Below are 22047 nucleotides of genomic sequence, written 5' to 3' on the forward strand. Positions count from 1 at the left end.
TTAAGCCCGAGGGTTCTTCCCTCACAACCCAGACGTTCCTGTTCACAACGAGAATACTCAAACCCGTAACACCAGAACTGTGAGAGATGCTCAGCCTGTCACTCAATCATGGTAAGCGTGTTTTAAAATGTCCACCTGCATTCAGTAGGGGGTTTCCTAGGCAAATCGTTCTCTGTTTATATTAAACGTTCCTAAATCATGATTGCAAGTCCCTGTAATTAAAGTGTCAGCTCACACCCTTTGTTTATTGTGTTTTTGTGGTTGACTAAAGCCTCACTCTCCCACTAAACAAACTAAAAGTATTTTTTTGGTGTGGCAATTGGCTGTCGCAGTGTTTTTTGTTGTATATATGCAATTTATATATACGTTTATATGTTTTTTTATAAAACCTTTTCTTATTTTTTTCCCTTGCAAAAATGTCCCCCTCTTTAGTCATTACTATGTGGTTGCTAAAGTGTTCAAACTGGTTATTAGCACATTATTAGGTGGTTGCTTGAGTATTTTGGGTGCACTGAAAAAAGCTAAAAGTGGATTAAACTTAAAAAAAAATAATAAAGCAACTGGCTGCAAAGCATTTTTGAGTTTTCTCTTCAGTAGTTGTAGTTGTGCCAACCAATTTTTGAAAGTTCACCCAAATACATTTTTTAGCAAGTACCCTAAGTACTGTGAATTTATTTAATTGGAATCCACTAAAAAACAATGTCTTAATATAAATCTGGCCCTATATATAATGTAAGTCTTTTTTTTGTTGCCCATTTTATTTACATCCCTTACTAGCACTAACTAGCACACCTCTCCTCAAGAAGCTGCATGATTTGATGCATAATTCATAGCACATAGCAGAATAGCAGAAATAGTAAAAAAGCAAGTTTAAAGTTATCCACAACCAAACTCCAGTGTTTATGTGTGACTCCAGAGGGTTTGGAGGGAAAGCTGGCCAATGAGATTTGCCCAGATGAGTGTGGATCTGTTGCCGTGGGCGCCCCTGAGAGGCCTGTGCTTTTGGCTGGGCATGCCATTGTCATGACAATAAAGCTTGCAGAAATTACAATTTGAAAGGCGGTTTGTGATTAGTAAAGAAAAGGAGCGGCTACGGAAGAGTGTTGGGATTTAACTGGAGTAGAAAACGGAAAGGGATGAGAAAATAAGGAAGGAGGGGAAAGTGAAAGGAGAACAGGACGAATGCACAGCTTGTGTAGATTGAACTTGTGTGGGGCGGGTGGGTTGTCTTCTGAACCCCTGTGATTTAATCTAATAAACAGTGTTTGCTAAGGAAAACTTCACTATTACTGTTTAGACAATTCCCACAATAACTACTAAACTCGTCCCACAACTTTTGTCCTATAGAGAATGTGAAATGTGTGCTTATTGGGGATAGGTGCGATCAGACTTTGAAGGAGGGTACTGAGGCATAACTAGGGACCAGAATGTCATCAAGACTTGGGGGTGACTTTGGCCAGTAAGCAACCACTTAGCAACACCATATACTTTGTGTGATTTTAAGTAATGCTTGCTATGTTCATTCAAAATAATGAATAAATCACTAGATTAAGGTTTTGGCCATAAGATTAATTGAAATAGATTTGATATGTGATGTTTTGATTCAAGTTTAAGAATTAGGTATTGCTATGCATTACATTTTACATGTTTATTATTACATTTGGCATCAACATTTTTTCTAGTTCCATCATGAACACAGATGTTTGCAACTCCCTGGTTTGTAAATCCTGGAAAAGCGGGAAATGGGTGTATGCTTGTGTTATCAGAGAGCCATTTCATCATTGTCTCGTCTCAGGCGCATCTCATCCAACTGACCCCGAGCTAGAGCTGCACGATTAGTTGTTAAAAAAAATCGCAATTTCGATTCAAACACCCATACGGTCTCATTCCTAAATTACAACGATTCGGCCATGTCTGATAAACCTTGGACAAAATCATACAGGAATATTCAAATATGTGTTTGCGCTGCCGCTGATCCAGAGAGAGCAGTTAGGCTATCTAGGTATGAAACACCTTCACAGTCTTTTCATCACACAGTTTTGTCATTTCCGCGATTCAAATATTTAAATTATCACAGAAGTACTGGGATAAAAGTTTATAGTTTGGATATTAACACTGATGTTTAAGGAAGCGTTCAAAATAGAGCAAATCACCTGTTGAAAGTAACTTGGTGCTTCAAATAACGATTGTATCGATTACATCATTACACCAGTAGGTGGCGACAAGTGACTGTTAAAAAATGTATTTGTCATTGAATTTCAAAAGATTCGTTCAAAAACACTGATTCATCCGGTATGAAACAAGTTAAGTCTTTATGAGTGAGTCATTGAATCATTCATTCAACCGATTTTAAAAAAAAATCATTCAAATTAATTAAGCATTTTAAATAGACTGCATCATTTAACATTTTGTCAGAACCTCTAGTCAATTACATTTTAGCCTATTTTGTTTAGTTGTCTGTTCAGAATAGTGGGAGAATCGTGATCTCTATTTGAAAATAAAAGATTCATGAATTTCAATTTATCCAGAATCGTGCAGCTCTCCCCGAGCAATCAGCGAAGAGCACGGTGGTCTCGATTCCATGTCGCCAAGCGGGCAGAGACAGAAGGATGATAGTGTGAGAATTGGACAGACTGGATCCTGTCACAGTTTGGTTGAGAGCCTAATTATCTGTTCTAGCAGAGGTGAAAATAAGACTTGGTGGAGCGGACGGGAAGTGCGAGACAGTCCGTGTCCGTCACTCCTGACAGGACGTTTGATAATAACCACCACTCACGGCACTCTCTTCTGAAGTAAACACAGGAGAACAGATACAGTCACACCTCGAGAAATTGAGTTTGCAAGTGTGTTTTACCTCAGTCACGTACTATTTCTGTTTAAGCACACAAGTAAAAGACTACGTTTACTGTGGCAGAGTAGGATGTTTCTCTGACCTTTCCCAAGAAGAAAAATCTGGAATTTGCAGGATGTCAACAGGTTGTGGATTTGTGGAGGGTCTGTGTCTTGTGGACAGCAGGGGGTCGGTTGGCAGGGTGAGAGGTGAAAGGTCAAAGAGCAAATAAGAGGAGCAGGAGGTACTGTTGATGGTAAAGAACAGATGTACTGGACCTGAAGAGTAAAGAGAATGAAAGCATGTCAAATGTTTAAAGATTTTGAGGTTGCATCTTACTAAGTTCCTTACTTGCCAGAACGGACAAAATTTATTGTAGTGCCGTGAGAAAAGTTTTCTTAACCTTTGAGTTATAAAGCTATTTTTTTTCTCTGTGTTATAAGTGTCCATGAGGTTGATAATCTGATCAACTAAAACAGTTTAAAATTGGCTGGTATGTTGCTGGTAAAGGATGGTGCTAGCAATGCCAATGTGATAAGTTTATTTAGGGAATTGTACTGTTTAAAACGAAATAAATAAAAGTGGTAACACTTTACAATATGGTCCCTTTAGTTAACATTAGATACATTAACTATCAATGAGTTATACATTTGTCACAGTATTTATTAATCCTTGTTAACGTTAGTTCATAAAACCACAACTTTTCATTGTTTGTTCATGTCAGCTCAGGTCGTAACTTGCAACTTGTAAAGTATTAATAAATGTAAAAATTGACATTAATTAAGATTGATAAATGTTTTCAAAGTATTTCTTATGTTAACTAATGTCGTTAACTAGCTTTATTGAAGTGTTACCATCAAAGTTAGCATTTAAAATAAAGATTGAGTACAATGGATGCCACAATGAACGCGTCTGCCAAATGCATATATGTACAAAACCCATTAGTAATAATTTGGATGTGTTGGAGAGCTCTTTTGTCTCCTGTTTTGCTTATTTCTGCAATTTTGCATGGCTTCTTTCCACTTTCAGCATGCACAGCTTAATCTTATGCACTCCTTAATCGGTTGTAGCTGTTCAAAACCCATTAGCATCTTATCTGCTCTCTATTTATAATCTAAAGCTTTAGTGAGACTTGAATGTCCACCAGTCATTCTATAGAGTGTCCTAAGAGTTTATGTAAAAAATTGAATAAAGATCCACATGTGTTGGCTATCTAACAGGACTTGAGCAGGAGCAGACCTAGTTTTTTCAGGTTGCCTTTAATCGTACAATAGAGGGAAATACGCAACCAATTACAGTTAAATAACAGTTGGACAAACAGAGGCCTCCGGAAGAGCAAGGCAATGAATACCGGTCCCATCAATCAACAGCAGAGTTCGTTCTTGGGCTGCACAGTCGCGAAAGGCATAAAGGAAATGTAATTGTTTCCGGAGTAGTGAAAAAAAGGAACAATACAGGAACTATACGTGTGTAGGGCAATGCGCCTGGGGAGAGAGTTTAGACCTTCAAGCACACTCCAAACCCCTTGAGGACTGAGCGCAAGTCATATGACTTTCCCTTCCTGTGGTGTGTAGTTCAATCTGTGGTACACACAGTCACAATAAAACAAGAATGTGCAAGAAGATAGGTGTGTTACTACGGGAAAGGTTGGGATTGTCTCTGCCCTTCTAATTATTTCTGATACTTGACAAGTCAGACCATGTTTTTCCATACCTCTCGCTTTCAATGTTTAGCCTATGTCTTTTTGTACATATATATATAAAGCTGTTTAGTCTGTCTTAATTCATAGTTTCCACTCAGATGCAATTGGTTATTGTTAGTACTGTAGAAACATGAGATCTTCATACAGGGTCAGAAGTTTCCAGAATCAGAGACAATGCATTCACGTTTTGCTATCACAGAAGTGGATCATGGTGTACTGGCCAAATTACTGGACAATTAGTCTGGGGATTTGCTGAATGTGTTCGTCAGTGCGAGGTTGTGGTTTGAGCTGCATTTCTGTGGTCTGGGTTTAATCATCCAGCTATGTTAATTGCACAGAAATGTAATATCTGTGTTACTCGGACTGTATGGTTTTATATAGGATAGTATAGTTCGCTTCTATACTAGAAAGTGTTGATGGCTTTAGTTTGAAGAAGAAAGTTTAACTGTTTAACAACATCAATGCACCTTTAATGATTACTATGCAGTGTGCAGTGTAAATCGTTATTTATCATTCTACCCAAAAGATAAAGTGAATTACACAGATAAAATATCTTTCCTGAATTCCTCGTTCTCTACTGCTCATTCTGACTTTCTGATTGAGTGTTTGATTTCTGTCCATCTTGGCTTTGCTCTCAATGGAATCTCAGGTGAATTGAAATGGATATAGATGGTATGTTTTGCTTGAACTAACTAGTGGTCAACCAATATGGGTTTTGTAATTTTGTAACACACACACACACACACACACACACACACACACACACACACACACACACACAGACACACACAGACACACACACACACACACACACACACACACACACACACACACACACACACACACACACACACACACACACACACACACACACACACACACACACACACACACACACACACATATAGAGAGAGAATAATGTAATACACCGGCAATAATGGCTTAGTTCTAATGTGTGAGGTCGGGGTTGAAATGACAGGGAAAGGAAAACCCAAGTCTCTGTTTATGAAATGAACAAATATTGAGTCCTATTTCTCAACTGGCACCTCTTTCGTGTCAACGCACTGCTAATGCACACTCTTTCCCACTGGTACAGCTGCATGCTTCCAGAAACGCTTTATGTACACAGTTCACAGCTAATAGGACACTCTGGGGTGTCTTTATTTGGGATAAACTTATACTTTTGGGTGAGCTATTGTATAATTGATGATCTGAAGCCTCCTTTTCACACTCTCACTAGTCACTCTAGGGATGTTATTTTGGTGACATGTTTTTCGTCTTACACTCTTGCTCTTTGTCTTTCTCTTTCTCTGTGCACCCTATCCACCTGCCCTCCTCTCTTTTCCTCTTCGCTCTGCAGAGCCTCCAACCAAAAACCAAAACTCTAAGCCCACCCTGTGCTCGGTGCACCCGGGTGAACTACTCAAGCTCAACTGCCCGCTGCCCGAGGCGGCCGCCATCATCTGGACCAAAGACGGCTCCTCACTGGGCCCAGACAACCGCACGCTCATAGATCAGGAGTGGCTACAGATCCGCGACGCCACCCCTAAGGACTCAGGCCTGTATGCGTGCAGTGTTGCGGGCTCAAAGGCCAGCGACGCGCTTTGCTTCATCGTAAACGTTACAGGTGAGACGCTTGTCTACCACAGGTTGCGCCATCTGCAGAATAAGACTTTTTATATTTGCAGATGAGTTGTCGTAAGCCGTCTCTGCCTGAAATTGAATGGCGCTGTGAAAGACTTTGCACGTCCTTTGCACGTTTCGGATTTGTCTGTATTGTTTTTACGACATTCATTGGCTCTGTAAATTGAGTATTAAGAACATATTAGTTGAAATGCCTGTTGTTTGCTTTTGTTTTACTCCTTTTGTTGTTGTACTCCAAAATAGTTTTACTCCTTTTAACACTTCACATTACATCTTTTCGACAGTTTGCCAGCTAGCATTCATATCAGCTCTGATCACAATCGTATCTCACAGTAACATTTTAAAATCTTTCTGAAATTTCAACAAAAGATTTATTTAATTTAACTGAAACTCAATATCATATATATTGTATATAAGATATTGCGTTTCAGTTGACTGCAAACTGCCGTGTTCAACGCTGTAGTTACTAATGGTGTGTCTCATTTCAATTTATATTACAAAGAAATAAAAATACAGTAATTTACACCTCACAAGTCAATTTTATAGTGGTTACTTATCTGAAATGAGACATCATTAACTTATCTGCCCAACAAATGCGAACTTTGGAGGCCACAGACTTTGAAATGAGACACATTATATTAATGTTTCCAAAATGGCTAATAATTGAATAATGGTAGTTAGCATAGATGTGAGGGTGTTGTGACGACAAGACAAACAAAGAAAGGTTACAGTATTCCCGGTACTCTCTGCAGATGCCATCTCATCCGGTGACGATGAGGACGACACAGAGCGATCGGACGATGTTGGGGCGGACGGCGAACAAATGCGTGAGTATCGGGACTGAGGGCCAATCACCAGTTGCCAAAGAGTATTATGTGAAATTTACAATGATTTTTAGAGAAAATAAAAAAAGTGCTAGCTGTAGATGCAACACGTTTGGTGTATTATTTTTTATTTTTTTAATTAATGAAGGTATTCGTCTTTTGCTACATTCACTGAGACAGACTGCAGCGGAGTCTGATGTTAACTATGTCATCAAGCAATTCTAGCACAGACACATTCCCAGAATTCCAGGCCCTCTTTCCTTCTTCCTTTGTGTCTTTGTGTCCTCCCTTTCTCAGGTAGCTAGTCCATCTGGAGCCTGTCTGTAACTTAACTGCTAAGAGATGTGTTTTGGATTGGGCTCCACTTGGAGAATGGAAAAATAGAAAGACGTGAGGTAGAATATTAATGAAGTTTAGACAAAGGAGAAATTCTCGAAGATGTTATAAGCCTTGTTAATGCAAGGAATTTTGTATTTTGATACAATTTTGTATATTTGATATTTTGTACAATCTCCAGAAGTAAAGTTAGGCACCTAATCACACAAACTACTATACTCACTAGGCTGACTATTGAGTAGATGAGTTTACTTGATGACGTTTAATGTCCCCAACGACTTATGTAGTCCCATTACAAAAACCTTTTTAACGACACGTAAAAGCTTTAAAAAAAGAGTAAGATATTGCAGACCTTATTTCAGGCCCAATCCTGTTGAAATAACCCATTGACTTTGAAGTTAAAAAATGCTAACTCATTTCCCGTTTTTTGTCATGTTATCTCTAATTGCTTCTTATTTTTTGAGAACCTTATGCAAAGGAGAAGCTGTGACAGGTGAGGAAAGGAAATTGACTACATTTCCACTGTTGAAAGGAGTGGCATACCCAACAAAATCTGTTTTGAGTTGTGCAAAACTAAATATTAAAGAGGGTTGTTGGAAAGAGGGGTGGAGCGAGGTCTTTCAGCTAATGGGCTCTGGTTTGGATCTGCACCAACACTTTTCTGTATAAGCTTTGGATGTCTGGCCTTTGGCCGCGTACGAGTGGAGTTGAGGTGGGTGTGTTGGGGGATTGGGGTTGGGATGGAGGGGTGTTTAGCATTGTGCTTGGGGCGGTTTCAGGCTCAGTGGGTTGGATTTATGCCCAGCTGAACCACTCAGAACTCTTTGATATTTCTGTGCAATGGGGCCTCAACAACAGCAGTCTCAAAAACACAATTTTTTCCCCCCTCTCACGAGAAAGTTTCCTTTATTCGTGAGATGTGTTGCTCTCAGACAATGTGTGCTGGAGTAGACAACACTGGGATTGTTTAAAGACTAAATGTTTTTTCTTTCTCTGCTTAGTTTGATGGAATTAGCTGCTGGGATGTCTCAATGTTTCAGTTTACTGACTGATCCTTGCAGATAACGGTGGTATTTGTTGATGGTCCCTTCCAGATTCCAAGACTTTTTGAAGAAAAATGTCAATAAAGGTTCAGTAGTCAGTCCATCTGTCACTGGAGGTCACCTGTCTTGGGGCTTCCCAGGACTTCCGACCCTACCACCCCAATGTCTGAGGGTCATTCCCATCTTCAAACCTAAACCGTTAATAAAGTTAAAAGGAGTCAGGCTTACAGATATGTAGTCTGCTGTCCGTCAGGGCGCCGAGGTCAAAGAGAATGACCGTTACGAAAGAATTCCCATGAGATGAGATTAAAAAGTTGGGTGGTGAGGAAAGAAAACAGACGGAGGGATAGACATTAAAGGAAAGGGTTGAGCTAAAAACCAATTAGCGTGCCTTCGTGCTGAAGGGAAAGATGTCTGTTTACACGTCTCATATCAAGTCGTTTGCAACCTTCCGGTAGGCATGTCTGTCGTACAAAAGAAATTGGATGTGATGGTCCAGTTCCTTCTTGGCAAGCCGCTGTGTTTTTGGACCGACTTGTTTTATCCTCCTTTTTCTCTTGTGTATTTCCAGAGCAAACGGGAATATGTTTTTATTTAAGCCGCTCACTTTGAGTTGCAGGGTTCCCTTAAGCAGATGGGCGGTGCAGTCATGCAGTGCTGCGAGTGTGAATAACTGTTTCGATTTACATCCGTGGTCATGGCTTCCTGTTTCCCCTTGCTGAGTTTCAGGCACCTCGTGCTTTCTCTCTCTCTCTTGTCTATGATGTGGTTCTGTAGGGATATTTAGGTTGGATCAAAAAGAATTTTGATTGTTTTACTTTATTGATTTGCCATTTCATTGCATTTCTTTGTGTCAGTGTTATTTGGTATTATTTATAGTATTTATTAATATTTCGAATACATTTTTGTTTATTTTATGTTTTAGTAATTTTGGTTAGCTCTTTTTTAATTTTTATTCGTTTTTTTCAAATCATTTTTAGTCAGCTTTTATTTATTTATTTACTTCTTGTTTTAGTACTTTCGATTTCAATTATTTTATTTCAGTTAGGGTTAGGGTTTTTTAAATTTTCAAAAAAATTCATTTATTTATACAATTTATATAAAATTTATATCATATTTTATTTAATCTTTTTTTTAAGTTTTCATTTAATATTCTTTATTTTATTTCAGCTTGATTTCAATTAACATCATTTTTTTTATTGTTTTAGACTTTTAGTTAATAATAACAAAACTGCATTAAATGCACAGGCACATAAACAGCAAAAAAATATTTACATGTGACACAAATGATTTGTCAGCGCATTACGAGTGCGATTTGGACAACAATCACGGTACAATAATTGTAATATTTTTTAAATAAATTGTATAAATATGTATTAAATATCTGCCTTATTTGGTTTAACAGTCCCACACGGTCATATTGCAATTTTGATTTTATATTGATTAATTGTAAGGCCCTAATGCTGATCTTCAGAACTCCAGAATGCTAAAAACAAACTTATGGCTTCTTCTGTCAACCATATATAAGTCAAAAGCTACTGTTTTTGGCTTTGATCTTGAGTTTTTCCATAAACATAGATATAGAAAACACTGTAGATGTCAGGGGCTGATGTATGAACTGCTGAAAGTAGATAAGAGAGGGGGTGTAGATAATAAAAACCTCCAGTTTGCATGGAGGTTTTATGTGATGCATATCAAAGCTGCATGTAATCTTAAAGGGTTAGACACTGACATCAAAGAAAATATATAGTGCACTACAAGCGTGACTCTTGGTGATATTTGGATGAAGTAAACGGTTGGTTGTAATTGCTCCTTCTTGCCTGCAGGGGCACCATTTTGGACCTTTCCGGAGAAGATGGAGAAGAAGCTGCACGCCGTCCCGGCTGCCAACACTGTGAAGTTTCGGTGCGCGGCAGCAGGAAACCCCAAGCCCAAAATGCGCTGGCTGAAAAACGCAAAACCATTCAGACAGGAGGATCGCATGGGTGGCTACAAGGTGAGAGATCTTCACTCTCACCAATATGAGTTCCAATATGAGAATTGGAACTCATTGCATGGTCTTCGACATATACATTTAATAAGGCTTAAATACTAGTGCTTTTTAAGAATGAAAGTGCTTTTAGGAATAGGTACCCTTTTTTTGTACAGGCAGATTTGCATGAGTCAGAATTGTTACTGTAAAACAGTTGGTGAAGCACTGACTCTTGGTTAAAGTGTAATAGATGTGTGGGGCGATTGGCCGATGTACCCCGATCAGTGTCTGTTTGCACTTTCGTCTCTGAAAACACAGTTGTTCCACACAGAAGGTCACTAATGATTGAGCTGCTCACGCTCGATTGATCTGAAGACTCAGATATGACCTCAGCGTCTGACTATAGGACCATGAACTGGTTCATTCGATAATCCAGACTTGAATTACCTTTTATATATGAATAAATTAAATATTAATTATTTTTAATAACAATAATAACTTTCAAAATATATGCTTTGTAAACAAAGTAATTATTGCAATAATCCATTATACAAAAAAAATCTTCATGAAAAAAGTCACCACCTCTCACTTCATTTTAGTGTAAAAAAAATTGTGTTCACACTTGGCTTGTTTGGTTCGCTTAAAACGTACTCTAGTGCGTTTGCTTTCTTAGGGTTGATTTGATTTAGTGTGAACGCTGCCAATCCGAAGCCTAGTGCACAACACTAGTAAGGCAAAGTGGGCACTAGTAAGTTTGGTTAGTTCCGTCTCGAAATATACGTCATAAATGCCGACCAATCAGGTTGTGAAAATATCCTATGCCTTTAGGTTCGGTGTTAAAAATGGCAATTAGAACGCTAAGCGGACCACGACTAAATGTTTTTTGTTTTTTTTTGACCAAATGAACCAAGCCAACCAAACTACAAGAGCAACTACAAACTACAACTACCCTACGATATCAAATGTTTCATAAAATAAATTAATCATTGGATAACGTACATAAACTAGTGCCTGAGGTAAATTAACCCTTATTTTGTCATCATTTGTTGGGTCTCAAAAGGCTGAGGGTTTGGGCAGAGTTGAGGAGTGAAAGTCTACATGGATGAGACGCTGGATTTGTGGCCTGCAGTCACGAGAGCTGAATTCTTGAGGGGGGGGCGGGAGCTCGCTCGTCTGTCGGCACGGCGATATTACTTTTCCCATGGTGCTCTCGCTCGAAAACGTCTTCTGGGCCAATTTCTCTCTCTCCTGTTTGTTCTTTCAGTGCTGCTGTCAGATTTGCCCTCCATTTTATTGGATGATAGGTGCTGAATCAAGCCTGGAGTTTTGTTTGAGATGAATTCGATTCGAGAATATATAAAAAAAATCTGGCAGATAATGTACCCAAATATGATTTACGTAAACAAGTCACTTAACTGTTCTGAATGTGTCCTGTTGTACTATGCAGGAAGTTTGTTTTTGATTTTTCCTTTTTCCTGTTCAGGTCCGGCTCCAGCACTGGACTCTAATCATGGAGAGTGTCGTTCCCTCGGATAAAGGAAACTACACCTGCCTGGTGGAGAACGCCTTTGGATCCATCAATCACACCTACACGCTGGATGTAGTAGGTGAGTCTTGTTTACGGACATGTACGTTGACCTTTTTTTTTTACTTTGGATACTGGTAAACAGGTCATGTAAGGAATCTTAGGCCTGGTTTACACTTGGTATTAAGATGCATTTTGGTTGATCGGATCACAAGTGGACGAGGGAGACACATTCCCGTTTACATCTGGTATTTTAATCTGTCTCATTTGTCCACTTTCAATCATTTCTTTGAGGGGAGGGTCTATGGGCGGGTAAATGCATGAACTTTTACAGATCTTTCGATCTAATGGCCGAAATAAGCTCACGCAATTTACATATGAACGCGTACAATGACAGAAAAACACACGGAGAGCATCAGATTTCATTTCTGCTCTGACAGCCGCAAGACCAGCCGAGCGCTGTGAGTGTGTGTTAGACATCAGGAATGGTGAGAGAACGTTTTTCGTCTTCAAACCAAACTTGGGTCTCCAGCCGACAAAGTTTAAATCCCGTCTGGCTAGTGCGCTTCACAAAATGTTTACGCATTAGATCAGTAGGCGTAGAGTAGGTGTCTTTTGTGTCTCTTTGAACACAAATTGTTTTCGACAACCTTTTGAAGCGGTCGAAAGCTGACAATCTCAAAACATTTTAGAGTCTCTTTACTCCTGTATTTTGCATCATCCACTTGTGATCCGATCGACCAAAACGCATTTTAATACCAGGTGTAAACGGGGCCTCTAAGTGGACAACACAGCAAGTAAAGTTAAAAAGGAGAGGAAAGAGAAGGGATGCTTACCATGGCTGCATTTATTTGATTCAAAATGCAGTAAAAAAACATTACCAAAAATGTTTTACACAAAGCTGTCTTGTGGCTTTTAAAGACTTTAAAAAAAAATTTTTTAGGGTGAATTGTGCCTATAATTCATAGCTGTCTGCACTAGTTGTTTGAGTAGACCTGCCATCTCCGACCTCAGAACCAAGCTATATTTTTGCATGCACACACCCATGCACAGAACGCAGACACGCAAGGACAAAAGCTCACACACACATATATATGCTCCCTATTTAGGGCCCCTGTTCTGGGTTAAGTAAAAGCAGTCTTTCAGAAGGTCTCTGTTTTTCTTTTCTGTTTTATTGAAGGGTTGTAAAGCCCTTTTGTGTCTGGCTCAGTCTAATACTCTCATCACAGGGAAAGCAGGAGAGAAAAGAGGCAGAGGAAAGGGATTATGCTGTTTTTCTGTTGTTTTTCTCTTTAATGTCAGACTAACTTACCTGGGAAGTAAATGAAAATGACAAGATGAGAAAGGTTGGGAGAGCGAAAACATTTTCCCTGTGCCGGAATTGGAGTCTCGCTGACCCTTCGAACAGGTCAATGAAAGTTGCGCCAGTCTGAACTGGCCTGCATTTCAAAGCTGGACAAAGTACAAAGCGCTGACACTTGAAAGAGCCAAAAAGACACTAATTATTGCTGTTTACTGTGGATGTCAGCCAGATTCCAGTGCAGAAACTTCAACTGTAGATAACTTCCAACAATAGCCCATTATACCAATTTGTGCACATTATGTACTTATTTAAGTTTAGGACTCCCAGTCATCATCCACTGCCACTCATAGTATGTTGGTACTAAAGTTTGGCGGGATATCACAGTGGTTTAAAGTCGTATTAACAGTACATGACATGTAGGGGAAAAAATAAAACAATTTCGAATTAGGATTAGTTATCATGGCTTACCAATTAGTTCACTCATTTTACTTAAAAGAGTGTCAAGTGCAAAGAACCCACCTTTTTGACAGAGACTATTATTAACTTCATTACTTTGTGCTTTTTGTCTGTCTCGTTAATGTGTAGATCACATAAAGTGGTTCTTTGCAATGATAGCCACATAATACATCTGTATTATAAACCATACAGCAAAATCTCTAATGATTGGCATGTTTCAAACCATCCAGACCTAGTAACTCGGTGCATCTCCACCCTGATTTCTCTCTCAGCCAATCAAATGCTGCAACCCCTCCCACGTATGCTAAGTCAGCAGGTTACCCAGAGTTCAACAGTCTCGCTTTGGGATGCCAGATCAGCCTGTAAATGCCTGGCTAATGATGCAATCGATCGATTGTGATTTGGTGGAGAATGCGGGCAAGCAGTTGGCACTTGGCTCAACTTGTGGACTGACTCAATGGGTTTTTGGAGGATGATCTGACAACCTGGTTTCTGTTGGGTTTCTGAAAAACTCCTTGGTTAGGGTAGTGCACAAGTGGCTACTAGCAAGTTTTTTTTGCTACAACGTAACACACAATCAATCTAAAACACTTGCAAGCCACTCCATAGGAAGACTTTCTGTCTGACTTGGATATTTGGTATCTCTGTGTGTGAGCAAAGTTTGCCTCTCTAACTTTTTGTTTCTCATCTGTTCTTCTTCATCTGTCAGCCTTTTCTTTTCACTGCCCATCTGTTGGGCATCTTTTATACTCTGCATCCCTTTAACCCCAGCCCTCTCTTTTTTTTCTCTTTCTGCTTTACACCATTGTTTTGAGCTTTTCTTGTGCCCCCTCTTGTGCCCCTCAGTCCTAAATCCTCTTACATCCCCCGTAAACCTTCGCTGCATGTCTGTGAAGGTTGACCTCTCCACATCTCCTGTGTGACATCATGCCTGTGTGTCTGTGTAAGTCGGGGTAACCAGGAGACGCGTCAGAATTACAGGGCGAGAGTAATGTTGTGTTGTTAAGACAATGAGGTGTGTTAGTAATGTGGTTTAGTCTGTTTAGTTTCTGAATTTTTTTTCTTTGGAAAAAGTGATTCAGTAGGTCCTTACTCTATCCAAAGCAGGATTATAATAGTTAACCGAAACTAAAACCATTTTTGTTACTTGAAATAAAATAAACGTTAACTGAAATAAGATATTAACATAACAATAAAATATCTACATTCACTTATTTTATTTCACCTAGTTGCCAATGCCAAGGAATGACAAAGACACACAACAAAATTACTAAAACTTACTGAAATGTTTAAAAAAAGCATTTTGTACATAAATCATATATAACACACACACACACACACACACACACACACACACACACACACACACACACACACACACACACACACACACACACACACACACACACACACACACACACACACACACACACACACACATACACACACACACACACACACACACACACACACACACACACACGCACGTTTATGTTTCATGGGGACTTTCCATAGACATAATGATTGTTATACTGTACAAACTGTATAGTCTATCCCCTTAAACTAACCCTACCCCTAAACCTACTCATCACAGAAAACATTCTGCATTTTTAAATTTTCAAAAAACATCACTTTGTATGATTTATAAGCTGTTTTCCTCATGGGGACCAAAACATTTCTCCACAAGGACAAGGAAAAGTGAGTGTCCTAATAATAGAAAGCCTCACTACCAAGTGTTTTAACTTTAATTTAATTTTAACTTTAGTTTACTCATCATTGTGAGTAAACTAAATGATTGTGAGTAAACACAAAAATCATACCTGATCATATCTAAGTGGAAAAAAGGGAATGAAATGTCAAACGAGAATATTCCTGATACACCCGGAACCGCAACCAATATACGGTGGACACTGGACATCTGTCTTATTTCCCCCCCACTTTGCCTTTCTTCATCTGTGTTTGCTCAGTCCTTATCTGCTGAGATAATGCAACAGCCTCTGTTTTGTGAAGTCTTAACAGCAGCCTGATAGGACAGTAGGTGTGGTAGGTGTGGTGATCTGAATGCCAAACGTTCACGTATTCCTTCAATGTCTTTTTTGCAACCACTGACTGATTTTTAATAAAAGTTTAGAAAAAAAGATGAATATAATTATGTTCTGTTCCAAAAGCGTGTAAGCTTCCTATCTAGACATGCGAATTTAAAGCTGTTTTAAACTTTAGTGAGTAAATTATTGTATTGTATTGTGTTTGTTGTGCTGTTGCGAGTTGGCTTCTTTATTGTTAATGTTCGGTCAGAATCAAATTGATACATACACTACCATTCAAAAGTTTGGTATCAGTAAGAAATTAATTAATTCATTAATTAATACTTTTATTCATCAAGAATGCATTAAATTGATCAACAGTGACAGTACTAAAGACATTTATAATAGTGCGGTCAGATCGATTAATCGCGATTAATTGCATCTAACATTAAAGTTTTTAAATACATAGTATGTGTGTATATATACACACACACACACACACGCATATATATATACATACATTTACATACAAACTTTTATGTTAGATGTGATCAATCGCGATAAATCGATTTAATATTACAAATAAATGTTGTTCTTTTGCACAAAATTATTTAGCAGCGCAACTGTTATCAATACTGAAAATAACCTTAAGTGCAGTTTCTTCAGCAGCAAATCATCATATTAGAATGATTTCTGAAGGATCATATGAGTGAAGATTGGAGTAATGATGCTGACAATTCAGCTTTGCATCACAGGAATAAATTACAGTTTAAAATATACTGAGATAGAAAACATGTCTTTTAAATTGTAATAATATTTCACAATATTCCTGTTTTTACTGAATTTTTGATCATACAAACACAGCCTTGGTGAGCATAAGAGACTTTTTTTTTTTAAGAAAAATGTAACTGACCCTGAACTTTTAAACAGTAGCATACATGGTAAATATTCATATTATAATACTCATTCTTCTTTGTTTTCATCAGAACGGTCTCCTCACCGGCCCATTCTTCAGGCAGGCCTGCCGGCCAACATCACTGTTCATGTCGGAGGGGACGCAAGGTTCGTCTGTAAAGTTTACAGTGACGCTCAGCCTCACATCCAGTGGCTGCAGCACATTGTGAAGAACGGCAGCCGTTACGGTCCTGATGGACTCCCCTATGTTCGGGTGTTAAAGGTAGGCTTGGTTTTCATGTTTAAAAGAATCTGATTTCACTTTTTTTTGGAAACAAGAATGCTTTTATTTTCAGATGTTTTGATGCCGCTAAATTCTTTAAAAAAGAATGAGAAGATGCAAAAACAAAAGACTATTCCTACAGCAGATATCCTTGTTTTTCTCATGCCATGTATTGGGTGGTGCTCCCTCCTTTTCCGCTCTCCTATCCTTCCTAAAGAGTACGAGAGATTGTAACAAGCTCCCATATGTGTGTTTTTGTCCCTGTGCGCGGCACCTTTAGCGCTCGGGCATAAACAGCTCGGACGTGGAAGTGCTCTTGCTCACCAATGTTACAGAAGAGGACTCTGGTGAATATACGTGCCAAGTGTCCAATTATATTGGTCAGGTCAGCCAGTCCGGTTGGCTCACTGTCCTACCAGGTAAAACAAAGAACGAGACGTTGATTCCCCGGCGTCCCTTCCCACTCTGCTGGTGTTTTGGGTTGTTTTTTTGTCGTCCTGGTGATCCTGGGATTTTCGCTGAGCCGTTGTGGTGTGGTCTGGTGTATTATTTTCCTTTTTTTTTTTTGGTGGATCTTTCCTGATCCCATCCAGCCAATCAGACATGGAAACAAGCCTTTGGTCTGTCCTTCCCTCTGCCTTCCTGTTCTGTGTCAATGACATGTTTCCCATGTCTGTTTTTCCCTTTATCACTTTTCTTTAGTTTCTCGCTCTAATCTTTCTTTCCGAAAGGCAGTGGCTTGTTTTCCATGTTTCTTCACTTGTGTTTGCATGGACCCTTGAGGATCTGGTGGGTTCACCTGTGTTGGGTTCAGAGGTTTTCGACCTTCATTTCGATCTACGTTTATGGTGTTTTTTTTCCTGCTTTTCATGTTTGATAATCTTCTCTAACAAAGTGGAACATCTACCATTTCTGTAATGCGTAGATGGGAAATACAACATTGAACATCTCCTTTTCTCTTCTTGGTATTTTGGGTCTGATTTGTTTCTTTTCTTCTTCCTCCACTTCCATCCTGTCTTATATCTTCCTTCCATCATCTCCATCTTCCTCTTCTCCTGCGTTTCCTCCTTTGTTTCTCTCAGACGGCAGGTGTGAACACTACGGACAAAGAGATCGAGGTGCTCTACCTGCCTAATGTAACTTTCGAGGATGCGGGCGAGTATACATGCTTGGCGGGTAACTCTATTGGGATCTCCTATCACACTGCTTGGTTGACGGTGCTTCCAGGTATACACTCGTCCTCTACTGCTTCTGTACACACACTTCTTTTATGTCGAAGTCATGTTGGTTGATATCGCGCCAACGTTCTTTAAGCGGAAACATGAGGCACTTTGGACAGTGTTACTTTAGTATCGATGTACTATTGTAGTTATTGTTAATATTTTGAATTATATTATATTTTTTAGAGACTCTGTTTTCACTTACCCTCTGGTGCTCTTAGAAAAAAAAATTACATTTATTTTTTTTATTTTTTACTTCATCGGAATTGTACGCTTGCTACGTGAACTCACACAAAAAAAATCATGGATATGATTTGAAAAGGTTAAATGGTCCTGAATAAATATTCACGCTTGTGTTGCCCGCAGTGAAAAATGTATGGGAAACTAATTTCATTTAGTGGAAACTTTTGGTACTGTGCCCAAACAAAATCTTACTGAAAGCTCATTTTTTGAGATATCAAGCTCAAATTTGGAACACAACCAGTTTTTTTTAGTAAAACGTGTTTTGGAAAATATATATTTCATATACATATAAATATTTCATAACAATAAACGTAAAATTCTATAACTTTTTTTAAGTTCAATTTTTGACACATTTTTCACTTCAAAAATAATTTGCCAAGTGTCATCTTTGTAAAGAGACAAACTTAAGTCTGTTCTCCAAAGCTTTCAAGATTTATCGCGCTATTGCACTAAAATAGTACATTAATTTCATTGAAAAAATAAATAATAATTAGATCATTTTTGAGCGCCACATGAAGATTGATTAATTTTAGTTACTTTTAGTAATTTTGTTGTGTTTTTGTCATTATTTTTAAAAAATTGTTTTAGCTATTTTATTACTTCAATTTAAACTAAAAGAACATGAGAAATGTTGACTATATTTTATATATATACAGTATATATATATATATATATATATATATATATATATATATATATTGATTTCAGTTAAGGTTTATTTTGTTATAAGTAACAGTTTTTTTTATGATTTTAGTTTTAGTTAACAATAATAACCCATTCAGCCATTTTTCTACAAATTTTACATCCTTTATTATTGAACGTTTAATTTGTTCAGCATTGTAATTCATTTGGTCATCAATTGTAAGAGATATGAAATAATCTTTAAAAATATCTAAAACTGCATCCAAGTGTCTCGAGATCCTTTATTATAAAAATTCTCTTCCGAACTAACATTTCATTGGTTGCATGTTTGGAAACACTTGTTTTGAAGGAATAGTTCATCTGAAATTAAAATTCTGTCATTATTTACTTTCTTTCATGTTGTTTAATGTATGACTGACTTTCTTCAGTGGAACAACATTTTTCCAGATAATGAAAGAATTTGTGCAAGTGTGAATGATAAGAGGGGAATATGTTCTGTAGTGAAGAAAGAGTCAAAAAACACATGAGAGTGTTAATGATGATAAAATGTTGATTTTTAGGTGATCTATTCTTGTATGTTTCAAAGTCTTTTTCTATTTCAGCTCTAATAACTGCTTTGTTCTCTAAAGAAAGTCTCAAGATTTGCTTGCCTTCTCAAATGCTGGACTTTCTTAGTTATTAGAGCCACTTACAACCACAGTGTGAGTGTGTGTGTTTGTGTGTGTGTGTTTGAGTGTGTGTGTGTGTGTGTGTGTGTGTGTGTGTGTGTGTGTGTGTGTGTGTGTGTGTGTGTGTGTTTGTGTGTGTATCTAAATGTGACGGACTCTAGATCATTTATTATATGTCCACAAATTTTGGGCAGGTTTAACTAATTATTAGCGAACTGTTTGATAGTTTTAGAAACACAAGGGCTATCTGTCGTCATGTGCAGTGTCAAGTGTGCACGCTAACCTGCATAATGCAACAGCGTTGCATTTTATTAAGAGACCATTTCCTGACAAGGAAACAGACAAAATCTTTGACCGCAAATGGCACCACTTACTGGTCTGCGGTCAGACAGATGGAAATCTCTCTGTGTGTGTGTGTGTGTGTGTGTGTGTGTGTGTGTGTGTGTGTGTGTGTGTGTGTGTGTGAGTGTGTGTGCGATTGTATCCATGAAGTGTGTATTTCTAAAGGACCTCAAGTGTCAGGAAGTACTTAAATACTATGGTCATATGCAAACCATTTTGTAAGCATGTGTATGTTCGCAGGGGCCACTGAGTGTCAGGAAATATGCTGTGATGGAAAGAAAGATCTCCAAGGAGATCTCTTTAATATCTCCATTATTAAATGGAGATCTAATTAAGGCTTACGTCTCAGATTTTTGTCCTAAGACAAGACATGGTCTGAACTGCTGTTCACATTAATTTTATAGCTTTATACTCTTACTGAAGTTGGTATTTAAATGAAAAGTTTCCTGAACTAAGGTAGAGGAACATCTAAATAGAATCTTCTTCCTGTGTGTCTTTTATTAGTTATTTAATGCTACAAGCTTGGAAGGAAAGATATTTGTAGAAGTTTTTATTGTTATAGTGTCAGAGAGTGTAAATTGATTGGTTTGTCAAATGTGTGTGTGTGTGTGTGTGTGTGTGTTGGTTCATCCTGTAATTCCTTAGTCACCTACACCTTCTCCTCTTTTTCCTCTTGCCTTGGAACCTTAATGTCCTTCATAAGCATCTTAAATCTGTGCTGTGTCCAACATTAAGGTTTCTGGTGCAGTTTTCCTCACCTCAGGAGTGCCTTAAATCCTTTTTGGTTTGTTGCCTCACGTCTTAGTCCGATTCTCTCCGATCCTTCTCGCTACTCTACAGCCGAGCCAGACGCCATCGAGACGGACTACCCTCCTGACTATGTGGAGATCGCCATCTACTGCATAGGCGTCTTCCTCATCGCCTGTATGGTGGTGATCGTGGTGGTTTGCCGAATGAGGACGTCGGCTAAGAAGCCGGATTTCGGGAGTCAGCCGGCAGTGCACAAGCTGACCAAACAGATCCCTCTGCGCCGCCAGGTAACAGAAAGTAGATAAAGAGTTCTAGAAATCTTATACACACATACACTCACACTAATATAAGAATGATTTGTCTTTGGAATATGTAGTTAGTTGGATTTGTAAGGGCAGGTTTATGTTTAGTGTGATTCGAACCAACCTCTTATTTTACTTACTTTACTTTATTGTTTATTTTTACAGGGACAATACACAATTAAGAGTAATTGCACCAGAGTACACATTTTAAAGTACACTCTCAGAAAAAAGGTTAAATTGGATTCTATATAGAACCAAAAAAGTTTCTCTATTAGGAGAAATGATCTTAAATGATTGCAAAATACTCTCATGTTTAATGGGTCCATTTTTTCTTCTGATAAAGTATGTTTACAAGCTGCTTAATTCATAAAATGTAATAAAAAATTTATTTTAAAAAGTCCATAAAACCTCTAAAAGGTTCTATATATGAAGCACCTGACAGAACCATTTAAGGTTCTATATAGAACATTTTCTTCTAAGAGTGTGTGTGTATATATAAATATATATATATATATATACATAATTTACCATGTTAACTTATACATTATATATATATATATATATATATATATATATATATATATATATATATATTATATATTGTATAAATATAATTAAGACTTAGATCATTGAGAAGATAATTATATACATTTTATACTATATTTATATAAAGATATATTATATTTATTTTTATTTATATATATATATACTGAATGGCAGTGTTATAGTATTCTAGATTAAAATTTGTTGTTAATTTAAGTTTAGTACAGTACAGTTTAGTACTTTGTATGATAACTTAAATGTTGTAAGTTACTGATTAACATGTCAAATTCTTCTGTTGAGAAGTTGAAGGTATTCTATATGGTGGTAAGTTGGAAACATTATTTGAAAAATGAAATTTCTCACACATTTTTTTTACAAATGTATGACATGTTGAGAAACCTAACTGTACAAACTGCATGGCTTTTAGGTAAAGTTATTTGAATTGAGCCTGATACCTTAGATTTTGTGCTATGATTTGCATCGTCATAGCCACAGCTTACT

General features: G+C 37.8%; 1 protein-coding gene across 15 annotated transcripts in view; it reads left to right on the forward strand.

Moving 5' to 3' along the window:
- Positions 1-22047, forward strand: part of fgfr2 (fibroblast growth factor receptor 2) — a 51416-nt gene that overhangs the window by 7821 nt on the left and 21548 nt on the right. For 2 of the 15 annotated variants that reach the window (XM_077217437.1, XM_077217440.1), the window contains exons 3-9: positions 5893-6159; positions 6929-7003; positions 10206-10375; positions 11835-11958; positions 16646-16836; positions 17919-18063; positions 20792-20994. In XM_077217437.1, the coding sequence (XP_077073552.1) occupies positions 5893-6159; positions 6929-7003; positions 10206-10375; positions 11835-11958; positions 16646-16836; positions 17919-18063; positions 20792-20994 (1175 nt within the window). Of the gene's footprint in view, positions 1-5892; positions 6160-6928; positions 7004-10205; positions 10376-11834; positions 11959-16645; positions 16837-17116; positions 17256-17918; positions 18064-20791; positions 20995-22047 lie in introns of all 15 variants that reach the window. The other 13 variants (XM_077217439.1, XM_077217441.1, XM_077217446.1 and 10 more) reach the window with 11 other exon arrangements.

The sequence above is a fragment of the Siphateles boraxobius genome, unplaced genomic scaffold, assembly GCF_051911475.1.
Source record: "Siphateles boraxobius isolate OS27281-9 unplaced genomic scaffold, OSU_SipBor_1 73, whole genome shotgun sequence".
Classification (NCBI taxonomy): domain Eukaryota; kingdom Metazoa; phylum Chordata; class Actinopteri; order Cypriniformes; family Leuciscidae; genus Siphateles; species Siphateles boraxobius.